This window comes from Ammospiza caudacuta, chromosome 3, assembly GCF_027887145.1.
Source record: "Ammospiza caudacuta isolate bAmmCau1 chromosome 3, bAmmCau1.pri, whole genome shotgun sequence".
NCBI classification, from domain to species: Eukaryota; Metazoa; Chordata; class Aves; order Passeriformes; family Passerellidae; genus Ammospiza; species Ammospiza caudacuta.
In genome coordinates, this window is record NC_080595.1 from 112,883,864 (window position 1) to 112,896,928 (window position 13,065).

At 36.2% G+C, this 13,065-nt stretch overlaps 1 protein-coding gene across 1 annotated transcript in view; it reads left to right on the forward strand.

The window, feature by feature from the left end:
• Positions 1-13,065, forward strand: part of SUPT3H (SPT3 homolog, SAGA and STAGA complex component) — a 254,085-nt gene that overhangs the window by 161,380 nt on the left and 79,640 nt on the right. Inside the window, exons 4-6 of the mRNA XM_058800983.1 lie at positions 8,180-8,266; positions 9,433-9,523; positions 11,177-11,313. Of these exons, the coding sequence (XP_058656966.1) occupies positions 8,180-8,266; positions 9,433-9,523; positions 11,177-11,313 (315 nt within the window). The remainder of the gene's footprint in view (positions 1-8,179; positions 8,267-9,432; positions 9,524-11,176; positions 11,314-13,065) is intronic.

The following is a 13,065-nucleotide window of genomic DNA, read 5'->3' on the forward strand; positions in this document are numbered from 1 at the left end:
CAGTCTGTTGTCCCCCAGGACCTCCAAGTCCTTCTGTGCAGAGCTGCTTTCAGCAGGTCACTCCCAGCCTGTACCACTTCAGGGGTTTTTCCTCCTTCCTGCATTTGCCATTGTTGAATTTCAGACAGTTCTTCTCTGCCCATCTCTCCAACCTGTCAAGGTTCCCTACATTTAAAGCACTAATGGTTGCCAGCTCTTCATAGCAATACTTCATTACCCTGAGGCTTCCTCTAAAAGCACTTTATCTCTGGGCTTGGGGTGGGTAAATAAATGTCTTCTTTTCCCTGTGTCAGACAGTGACGCCTGATTCCAATTTGCTGTCATATGGAAAGGAAGAGTATTTATTTAGTGTTCTGGTGAAACTAATACAGGGCAATGATTATTTTCCTGTGTGAGCAGTGTAAGGATACATGATTTAAACAAATGGTGCTCTCAACAGCAATGGGAGAAAGGAACCTGTTTATATTAGATGGTCTCTCAATCAACAGAGAGCAGGGGGTTTTCCACTTGCAGTCTTGGAAGCTGCATAAGAATAATCCTGAGTGGTGGTTTCTTCTGGGATTTGAAACCAAAGGACAGGAAGCTGAGGGATAATATAAACCTCTGCTGGTTTGCATGCCACAGTAATATTAGAGAAAGAAAAGAAATAGAAATAATTGATGGATAATAAATAAATCTGAGTTAATAAACTAAATATTCAGAAATAATGTTATCTTCAGTTCTTAAGAATAGTAAATTCTAATAGATTTTTTTACTAGAGAAAATGTGAATGCATTTATTGATAAATAGTTTGCATGTTCTTATTTTTTAAAAGTACCATTTAGTAGCATAAAGGCTTTCAAAGATGTAACTTAGATGGAAATAGTAGTTATTGTTGAGATTCTCCACTTGGAATATCTGTTGTAATAGTTCTGTGAAAAAGAAGCAGCCCCTTGGGAAAATTTCAGACCAAATCTTGTTAGCTTTATTTTAATTTGGACTACATGATCTTTAAAGGTCCCTTCCAGCTCCAACTATTCAATGATTCTACAATAATTTCCTCCAAAACTTCATAATTTATATAGTTTAGATACAGGAAAAATTAATGCCAGTTATTTACAATGGAATGGATCCACTTACCTCAGCATATTTAGAATATCCTGACAATCCTAGAACAGGGACAATCAATAACAGGGGACATCTACACTCATCTTCAGAAGTGAGGAAATCTGTTTGCAGAGGTTGGAGGCCTTTTGGCTGTGAGAATTTTTCAGTTTCAGGTTGGCTAATGAATCTTTCATATCTGTAAAGTTCACACTTCACAAAGCTTTTTTCACAGTCTCTTGCTCATTCTAAAGAACACTACTCCATCATTTCCACTTGAATGATATTTTTCAAGCCTTTTTTTCTTCCCTTGTAATAATAATAGATGCAGTAGAACTTTCCAAGTTTGTTTTCTTGCCTGCTGTTACCACCAGCAACAGGAGAGAACATCAGCTGTGGCCATCCCCAGTGACACACCAAATCTTGCATTAACACCTATGTAGCCAGTGAATAATTTGACTACATTAAAACTGAGTTCAGTGAGTCTGAATACTTTTCTGTACCTAGAGACTTTATGGTTTTAACACTGTTAGTATAAGCTCACTTAGTTTGGTCAGTGTTACCTGCTATAAATGTCAGGTGTGCAATAGGGTTTCTTTTGTTTCCTGGAGAGTAGAAGAATTATAGCTATAAAATGTTGGTCCAAAATGTTGATTTTGGAATTTGAATTGAAGGAAGGAAAAAGAGAAAAAGCTAAAGTTGAAATATGGTGATTGTTCATAAATGCATTAAGTTCTTTTCCTTGTGTGTCAGAAAATGGGGGAAAAAGCCTCCAATTTAAGAAGTTAAGCTTAAATTATTTATAAAGAAGAGATTTTTTTAAAAGTACTTTGATTCAAGCTTATCTTTTGCAATATAGAGATATTAATTTCGCTGTTTATTTGATTTTTTTTTCCTTAGTAATCTAATATAATTTTAAAGGAATCATTCTGTCTCCAATAGATAACAGAGCCCAGGAGCATGGTGCATTTTCCAGTTGGCCCACTCCATTACACAGACTGGCTCCATGTAGTTTTCTAAAGACTCTTACATATCTCTAATTCCTTTTCTTCTTTGGTATTTTTAGAAAGATCTTGTTTGTAACATGAAGAATATAAACAAGCTGTCCATATTCTTCCTTTGCTGCTTTTGCTCCCTCTGAATGTGTAGCTTCTTTTTTGTATTTTTTTTACTCTGATTGAATTGAATATGTTGTTAAAAATCATGAAGAACAAACCAAGAAAAACCCTCAGACCTTTTCTGTGATTAGAAGTATGTGAGGTGCGAGTCAAATGAAAAGAGATGCTGATGTCTAAATTAATATTAAATGTTCAATTTAATATGATGGGAATATTCAGAAAATACATTCATCATAGTGATCTGTGGGGCTCTTGGATAGCAGTAGTGATAAAAACCCTGTAAGCTGAGGTGTGGGGCTTTTATCTGGAGCTCCTGGGACTGACTTTCACCCAGTTTCAGTCTGAAGGCAGCTGAAGGAAGGGCTGTTCTCTCCTGTGGCTGGAAAAACCTGTGTTCTTCATTTTATATCAGCTGCTTGTCACCCCTGACATTGAAACCATTGAGTATCGAACCTGTAGATGTGTTCTTTATGCTTTTTAACTTGCTTATTGCTAAAGATGCTTTTGGGTTAATTCTTCTCCAGCTATGAGGAGCTGGCTGCAGACTTCAAATCTGTATCCAGATCCAGCTCTCTGGGCTGCCTGGACTGGAAGTCAAGGGAAGGTGAGGTGAAGCAGTCAGTCTTGCTTCAGGACTTGAGAGTACAGTTTTCACAAGGGAGAAATATAGTAAATTATGCCTTGAAACCAAGATCTCAGTAGGTGGCAGGGGTTGTGGGGTATGAACTCGTGTTTTCTTATTCTCATGATCTGTATGGACTGAGATTCACTGTATGTCCAACATGAAATAAGGCTCTTATCAGTCTCTACAGCTCCCTGAAAGGAGGTTGAAGCCAGGTGGGGATTGGTCTCCTCTCCCAGGTAACAAGTGATAGAACAAAAGAAAATGGCCTCACGTTGTGCCAAAGTAGGTTTGGATTGGATATTAGGAAAAATTTCTGCAGTGAAAGGGTGGTCAAACATTGGAACAGACTGTACAGGGAAATGGTGAAGTCACCATCCCTGGAGGGGTTTAGCAGATGTGTGGATGTGACACCTGGGGACACATGGCTTAGTGGTGGCATTGCAGTGCTGGGGGAAGGGTTGGACTCAATGATCCTAAAGATATTTTTCAACCTAAACAATTCTATGTTTTCTAAAGCCTGAAAATGTGATACAGAGCTTCATCTTCTAGTGGTTGCATATAATCAACTGGTGTTATATTAAATAGTCTTCAGTAAAAAATACTTACATTTGAAACTAATTACCTATTACAAGAAAATTTTTTATCTTTTAATCTGCAGATGGACTTTTTTGTTTTAGACAGCTTGTGATGATTCAGTCATGCTGATGAACCCTTGAGCAGTGATCCTGAATCATTACCTGTGAGGGTGCTCTAATGGGCTCCATAATGTAATTATCTCCCCAGGATGTGCTAAAGTGAATAAAGCACATCCCTTTGCTGAGTTTTGGAAACACATTCAGTGTTTTCCCTCTCTGAGTGTTAGAATAAGAAGATCAGGTGTCACCATTAGTATCATGTGAAATATTACATGGAAAGATTGACGTGAAAACCTGTATTTACCTTTTCTATTTGGTTGCCTTCATGAAAGTATCAGGATGCTCTGGAATGTATTTACAGGACTCTATCTTAATTCAGAATATTATTTGGTAATTTTATAGGAATGTGGTTTTTACCTAGGAAAGGTGAGAAAATAGGACATTTTAATGCATATTTAATAACACAACAACCTTCCTGCCTCTGAAAAAAATTCACCCAGGTGAATTTTCTTGTGTAATGAAAACAAAATCATAGCTCCTGCAGCATTATTCTTGGCTCCTAGCAGTTCCAAGGCATGCAAACATCACCATTCCAGCTCTGTCCTGCAGTTTAACTGGAAGGATTATGTCACAACACGGTATGTTTGTTTTCCAACTTTTTGTCTGTTTGTCCATCAAGACGGTTTTGTAGAAGAAGTATCGGTGATTGTTGACTTTGGAGGTAGTGGAAGAAAAAATAATTCTGGAAGAAAAAAAAAAAGCAGACAGTCCCATTGAAGTAACTGTGCTTCTGTCACAGGAGAATGAATACTCCTTTCAACAAATCTATAATTTGCAGAAGTTGCAAAAAGAAAATAGCCGTAAGGTGACTGTTAACATAGTTCAGTTCATCCTGCCAAGAAAGTTAACTTCATAAAGTCATTAAACCCATGATTACATTTTAAAATATTATTCCCCAGCCATTTCTTCTTAGGCTTTAAAATATAGTTACTGTATATACTACCTTCTTTGTAATGAGAAAAATTGTAAAATACGCTTATTTTTCATAAACTCCTAATTATTAACAGAGCTATTTGCGCTCCTACAGTTAAAATCATTTCAACACTTCCGTTATTTAACTTCACTTTTAGTGGTTCATAACTCTGCTGTAATAAAAAATAGATTCAGACTCTGAGGTCTCAGACATTGTTTGCAGGTATTAGGGAATTTAGTCTGTTTTTCTTAAAAGAGCTGAGTAATTTAGATTGTTTGCTGTTCTTCAGTATCATCCCAAATAAAATATTTTGCAATATGGACCTAATTTCAAAACTAAAAAAATTAAGAGAAGTGGGTGTGTTGGAACTGCTGCAGCCCGAAATTCTGTGACTGGCACCGAGGCTTGGAGAAGGAGATGGTGGGAAATTCTTGCCATAACTGCTCCGTTGCCGTGTGGTAACCTCCTGTATGAACAGTTCCTGCAGGATTTTCTATCCCACCCCTCATCTGGAGTCACGGGCAGTGCTGGTCCTTGGATGAAACCCTCCGTGCTCCCGCTGCAGCCAGGGCTGAGGCACCTCCTGATTTCAGAGAGCTGAGAAGGCTTTTCTGGAATGACAAATGCTCGGGTGCACCGAGATGGATGGGTTCTTTGGCACGGCTTCCTGAAATCCCCCTTCATCACGTAATGACTCCAGCGGGCCTTCAGCTCCAGAGATTCAGGAATTGGGCTTATTGCATATTAATGGCAACTCTGGGACAGTCAAATAAGACAGTTTGTTATAATACTAATTATAGCAAAGCACTCACGTTGTGGTTTGAATGAGTCAATTATGTGTGTGTTAAACTATAAATACATCTTCCCCAAGCCTCGGCTGTGTGGGACGTAATTTTTATTTAATTGCTTGGATACATATTTACCTGAGCATACCCTGGTTTCCCAGGTAAATACGTGTACCAATGCATAACTCATTATGGTCTGTTTGAATAAATAATCCATATTTTATAACTGTACAGGAAGTAATTATTTTCGTACTTTGCTTTCTTAAAGCCAAAGAAATTAAATGCTGTGTGTCCATTCCTTAAAATAAAATAGATGCAGAAGTCGAGGCAATATGAGAATAAAGTTTTCATTGTTTTGGTAGAAACTGAGAATATTATTCCAGATTTTGATCTTGTGTTTAGCCCAGAATAACTCCATTAAAGTAAACACTGTTATTCAGGATTTACTTAGATGCAAATGGGACATTAATTTGGCCTTTGCTCCTTACTCTCCCTTCCTTCATCACAAGACTCCTGCAAGCAACTCACACACAACCATTGCTATAAATGTCATTGTCACATGTTTATAATTTGGAAAAATAAGGTATTTCAGCTACACGTGGAAATTAACATAACTGAAGTTTATGTCTTAGAGAGTCATGGAATGGTTTGGATTGGAAGGGGCCAAGAGATCATCTTTGTGTATGTTTGGGAACTAGAGCGTGCATTCCCTTTGGATATTTCTGCCATTGTTTTACATGATATTTGGGAAAGCTGTGTTGTGTTATCACCATGCTAAGGTCAGGTTTTCTAACACTCAGTGGGGCCAAAGTCAGCCTTGGCATAAATCCATAGCTGCAATAGATTTACACCAGAGCGGAATATTGGCTCATTCTTGGTAATTTTTTTTTTATCCAACTCTTTATATTTTATGTTAGAAACATAAGTAGCTTGCGTGCCCTCAGACTAATCAGAATAAGAAGCTGTTTTGCTTATGCCAAAAAATAGAGCTATCGTTTTTCACATTCTTACATTTTTCAAGTGAGATTATGTTACTGTGACTTCTGAATTCCTGAAATCTCTCTGGTCTCGGTGACTGCAAGAGCCAAGAGAGGGTTGCAAGGGGAAAATCTGAACCTCTTCATGCAGTATTTTTTGTGTTGTGCGTACCAGATACAGTTAATGTTTTGTGTTCATGTGATTAGTGTGGAAAAAAATTAATGCAGTCCAGTATTATGATTTATGGACTGAATCTTTTGCCGACTGAACACTTGCCAAAATGAAAGCTCCCCTCCCCCCCTTTCCTCTTCTTTGGATATTAGAAACAGCTACTGTTTTTGTTGATCTTTTTAACTTCTGAATAGGCCTATTTCAAGTCATAGCAGCATGGGAGCTCAGATTAATAATATACTTATTCAGCCAGTGATACTGAGTGAAACCATTGCTGGTGTGAGTATGAAGGATAGGATTTCTTTAAATTATTTTCAGGTGCATTCATGCATTTCTAAAGAAGAATACAAAGCTATTTGAACATAAATTAAATAGTTGTGTATTGATCATGTTACAAGTGTGTATTAATTTTAATATCAAAAATTTTTGAAGGTGTCTCTTCTTTTGATGACTTTTGTGCTGTGGTCACTGTCAGTTTTCCATCAGAGAGTTAACAAGGCTAAGGGCAAAAAAACTTACAATTAAATCTTGCTTTTTGAATTATGTTTTTTAATTCAGAGGGTAAAGTCTGAAGCATCCCTTCTATCTCAGTCTACAGCATTATGTTTTGTGCTGAAATTGCTTGTCCACAGAGGTGGTGGATTCCCCATCCCTGAAAAAATTCAAGGTCAGACTGGATGGGCCTCTGAGCAGCTTGATCTAGCTGAAGGTCCCTGCTTGTTCCTGGGGGTTGGACTAGGTGACCTTTAAAGATTCTTTCCAGCCCATTCTGTGATTCCGTGATGATAATGGGATTTGCTCCTTTCACCTCACAAGTCAGAAGCAAAGGCTCATGAGGTGAAAGGAGCAAATCCCACTGACTCTTTTTGCGCGTTTGGGTTGAACCTCCTTAGTGATAAGCATCAGCTGTGCAGATAACCCAGGTTACCAGGTTTCTAACCCTGTTCTCGTTTTGTGTAAAAACCCCAATTTCCTGCACCTACTGAAAGCTGATGTACTTAGTCCTTTACAAAGAAGGTTTTTGCTCTTCACACCGCAATTTGAGGTGTTCAGGGCCTTTGTAGGCTCTGTCACAATAGATGTGAGGGCAGTCCATTGCTTCACACTCCTGTGGCCCCCTCTTATCAGTTTTTGTGTCATTCCTCGCTCAGTCCCATCTTTATTACTTTCACAGCTGAATGGCCTGTTCTTTTCAATAAGGTTTTTCAATTCCTTCATTAACGGAGTCAATGTTGCCTATCAATTCATTTTCTTTCTCCAAATGAAATAAGAGCATTTCTAAAAAAGTTCTTCATGTGAGTCTGCTTTGTACTAATGCTAAGTCAAGTAGAGGTAGAGTTTCTTTCAAAAAATACTTAGGTAAGCTGTTTAAAATTAATATTTATTATTCTAAAAAATTGGGAGAGCGATCAGCTGCCTTTCCACAGTTGCAGATAAAGTGCTATGGCAAGAATTTGGCATTTTTACATTGCCTGAGAGAATTATATATTCATTTTCTGTGCTAAGAGAAGAAAAAAAAAAAAAATGGCAGCAGGACTTTTTAAAAGCAATCATTTTAAATATAAACAAAAAAGCTTTTTCTTGAGATTTGTCAAAAAAGCCTGGAAGACTTTTTGTAAAATTGTTATTCACTTTTTGGCAAGCAAGACTCGAGTGAGTGACACCTTTGAGAGTCCCAGCTTGTGTTTTAGTGCACAGCTTGTATTTTGCTATGGACAACCATGCAAAATATTAACTGAATTTATTTAAAACGAACCCCAGTGAATAAAGTTTTTAACACTGAAAAGGCCTAATTTATTCATTTATTTTAGTTGCAGCAAGCAGCTGAAGTTTCTCAGATGAGAGGAGCTCGAGTCATCTCTGCTGAAGATCTCCTGTTCTTAATGCGCAAAGATAAGGTACAGTAATTAGACAGAAATTTCTTATTTTATGTAGTCAGCTGCTTTTGTGTTTTCAAGTGCTTTCTTAACTTTTGTAAAGGAATCCATCATCATGAATACCTTTATTTTAAAAGTATAGCTGCTCTGCAATTATATGTGATTGAGCATATTATAATCACTCAGTAATATCTGAAATAAAAATTGGTTTTTTCCTATAGCTTCAATTATCAATTGATTTTTTTTTTTCCTAAAGCTTTAGGGTAGATTATATGCCTAGGAGCTCAAAACAATTTCTTAATAAGATATAAATATTATTCCCCATAATTTATGTCCCTTTAATAAAAATCAATAATTTTGATTTTCCTCTGCTTATGAAGGGTGTCACTGTGATGTTTGACAATGTAATCATTATAGTCTTGTTTTCAGACTGTCTATAAATCCTCTTTATTTTATTTTATAATATTTTTCCTGTGTTTTATCCCACTAAAATCTCCAAATTTAGGTATGACCTTGCTTTCTCTGGATAGTAAGTAGAGCTGGTCAACAAGGGAAGAAAATAATTTTCTCTCCTCACATTTAATATTTATTTTAAAAAATTGTCAACTATTTTTAATTACATTATTTATTCTTCCTTTATGTTCTTTTCTTCCTTAGTTTCCCTTTTTTTCTCACCCTTTTCTCTTTTTTGTTTCTTTCCTCATTTGACAGGTGAAACTTAATGAACAGAACCATTTCAAAATTAAACCGCACTAAAACATGAAAATAAATTGTAGTTTCTTTATCTGATAAAAGCTGTAAGGCTGTTGTGAAAATAGCAGTTGATATGGAGTCAAAGTTCATGGAAATGTGCATTTCTAGCCTAGAGTTTTCAAAGTAAGCAAACATGTTGGAGTTCCACAAAGAAGCCCGATATCTGAATTTCTCCTTTCTGAAAGTCAAACTCATTTCTGTCTCACAGCAAAGTACCAAGGAGCTCAAACAATTAATACTAAATATGGATTTGCTACTGTCCTGAGGTACTTTCTATGTATGGATTTTCTGCAGAATTTAATATGAAAAATATTTTAAAAGCTATATTTACTGAGTAATGTGCTACACATTTGTATGTTTGTGTGTTACAAAGTTTATTAAATAAGAAATAACTATGTAATAGTCATTAATATAAATGTATTTTTTTCTCATAGAAGAAGCTTCGAAGGCTACTCAAATACATGTTTTTTCGAGACTACAAATCTAAGATTGTCAAAGGAATAGAAGAAGATGACATCCTCGAAGGTAGAAAAAAATAAATTATTTAATTTGGGAGAGGCTTGATGTCTTGTAAGAGTACTGAACAGCTCAATGCATAGTATTAATGTCTTGCTTGATAGAGACACAAAAATAATCTCTTTAGACAAATTTTGCTGAAAATCTCTGCTTTTCCATTTGAGATATGTGAGCATTTGCATCTACCATCCAGATGAGCAGTACGACTTTAATGTCAGAGCTCTGTTGAAGTAAGAAACTGGTCCTGATTATTGATTTCAGCATCTGTATTTTAAATGCACCACCTGCAATTGAATGGACATTTGTTAAATTATTATCAAAAGGTTTTGATGTTGATATTTTTGACATGCTTTAAAAAAAACAAACCCTTATAATCTGAAGTTACTGAACACTAATATATGATGTGTGTGGTTTTTTCAGTGTGGTTTAACATTTTATACTTTAAATCTCTAGTTTAAATAATGGGAAACACTTTTGTTTCTGCATTCCATGAGGAAGTCACAGTTTTTATTACCAATGCATTTAAAGGAAAAGCACTTTGAATTAAAAATGTATTAATTTATGCCATATAGTTTCCTGCTTTAAAGTTTTGTTGATTTATATTGATATTAGAACTAACATTGTCGTTGTAAAAAGTTAAGTTAAAACTTATCATGGCAAATCTAAACCTTACCATACTGTTATAACATTTAGCAATGTCCACACACAACTTTCTGTATTAAACTTTCTTTCTCAGAGCCTTTTATTATTTTTTCCCATACAATGACTTCCCTGTGTTTGGTTCCTTTGAGCATCCACATTGATGCTGGGTAAACATTGTACTTCTTGCTTTGACTTCATCAAGCAGTGATGAAGTTTTTGTCAGCTCATCTGAGGTTTAGTTTGCCTGTGGCATTTTATTTTCATATTTTGTGTGTGCAAGCAGTGTGGCAGTACAGCTTCTTACCTGGTAGCTTTGGGGTTTTAATACTTTAGCTTGTGGCACTACTTAAAGCAAATAAACAATTACCTTTAGCCTTTTAGATGTTCATGAAAAGCTTCCTAAAGGCAGTTTATCCTGTAATTAAAGAATGCCTTTTCTAGTAGGCTTTGATAATTAAAGCCATTAATTTTCTTTTGTGAATTTACTGCCTATAGGTGCTCTGCTGTTTAGAACAACAGAGATCATCTTGCCAGCATTCTTCGAGGTTTTGCTGCAGAGGAATGGTCCATCACCTCTAGAATTGCACGTTAGTGGTCGTGTTAGAGTTTGCTTGAGGCTGTAGACAATGCGGATGTTCTGCATGTGTTCAGGGAAGAATATTTCCTCAATATATTCTGCTCTGTGACTCAAGTTCTTTATACCAAAGAGGGGTTGTTTCCTCTTGAGCTGTGTCCACTGTGAATTCTTTGGTGAGAAGTAATGATATATGGGCAGCAGATCAGTTTTCTCTAGATTATGAAAAACTACATGGTTATACTAAAAAATACTAAAGATGATGTTTTGCTGTTACTGGAGCAGAGCAGTGACATCACCTTGTTCAGGTAGCACAGCTTGTGTGAGTGGCACAATAAAGAGCAGGCCTTTTCTGCTCAGTGCTGGTTCTAAATCTTGTCACTCTGAGTGGTGTTTGGAAAAGCCAAATAGGTTAAGTTTGTTGCTCTTTGCTTGTCTTTGTGAAGACAAATTCAGCAGCAATAACACCAACAAGCGGCAGAAGCTGGCCCAGGACTTCCTCAACTCCATTGACCAGACTGGAGAGCTCTTGGCCATGTTTGAGGATGATGAGATTGATGATGTCAAGCAGGAGCGCATGGAGGTAATTCTTTCCTTTTACTGATACCCAGCAGAGAAACTGTGAAACATTTAATACATCATGCTGCTCTGATGCCTTTTTTATGCTACACATTAAATCATTGTTACATGTTTTTTCTTTTGCCCAGATGGTCTAAAGAAATCCTATTTCCATATTTTTCTTATTCCTTCAAATGTTCCTGCATATCCAAGCACACATGCTGAGAAGGAAGATTACAGAAGGGTAGTTATGGATCTTTCTGTCTGCTGTGTACTTGTATTTCCTTCCTGTAGAAAGCAAATTCTATTTATAAATATTCCATGCACATTTTTTGCGACAGTATTTTCCTTTCTCATTATTTATCTTCTTATCAAATGGTTTCAATAGCATTTGAGAATTTTCATATAACACAGTTTACAGATTAAGTTAAAATATTGTGTGCAAACATGCTTGAGTATAAACTCTTCTCTCCATCCTTTTGAGTCCTATTTTCTATACTATGTAGTTAAGAAAAATTTTGTTTGCATTAAAAAATGCTGTGCTACATGACCTCCATAAAGCTAGGTGGGATTGAGAAGCAGTGTAGCTGTGTTAGCATGGAAGTCTGTGGTTTTGACTAATTTTCTGTGGATGGGCAGGACTACCCTGGTTTTTTGGTAATCTGGTCCACAGTGAATGCAGAGAAGAGTCCTTCATCCTTCTTCATGTTCAGTTGCTCAATTCTTCCTGATGTTTTCTGTAGGCAACTGGATATCAAGGGCAAAATTGTGCTGTGAGTATATTCACAATTCCAGAGAATATTTGAACCAATTTCCATCCATTTTCAGACATCAACATAGTGGACAGGACTGTTGGAAATTTGATATTTGTAGAGTGATTTCTATACCCTTTCAGTACTGGAAGCTGGGGGCTTTGGTTTGAGTCCCCTTTCAATGCTGAGGTGGCTCATGTGTTTGGTATTTTTTTTTATATTTAATATTTGGCTATTAGGGCTTCATTTCCCTTTGGGGATTTCATAGAAGATTATAAGAAATAATGGAATTTTTATCCCGTGCTAGTTGTAATTCTACTTTCTTTCTTCTTAATGGAGCCTCTTTTCAGAACTCTGGCATTTCCAATCTGCTTTCTGCTCCTTTCTGCCCTGCAGTGGGAAGAAATCAAAACCTAATGAAGAACCACTTCTCTCTAAGAATTTGGTTAGGAATAAGTCCCATTTCACCCAACTGAGAATTTGTGTCATTGAACAGTTGTATCCAACCACTGTTTGTATTTTGGAAACTGGTGGTTTCTCTTCTTCAGCCTCTTATTTATTTATGCAAAATGTTGTGTTTTACATAAAGGCAGGCAAGTCCTTTGAGCTTGTACACCCAGAAATAGATAACAGCATTCTTCTGAATGAATTGGTTATGTGCTTAACTTTACACTATCTTCTGTTTTTACAGTATAGTATGTTTCAGGTCTAAAGAACTTCACAAATTGATCAAAGTATGAAGTTCTCTGTTGTAGACAATGGCAAATCTGAATCTATGTTTGTCAGGGAATGTGTCTGTTATCAAATATTTTCCCTTGATCTGACTATATGTTTTGGATTTTGTCACTAGACTGTAATCCATGAACTGTAGTGTGTGTGTGTGCATTAAATTTAAAAAGTAATTATTCTCTCTTTTACTTGACTTCATTACATTTTGTGAACTCCTGACCTGTTTCTATGTTAAAAAAAAATAAAATCAAGGTCTTATTTTAGAATACATTAAGGAATTATATACAGGTATGAAG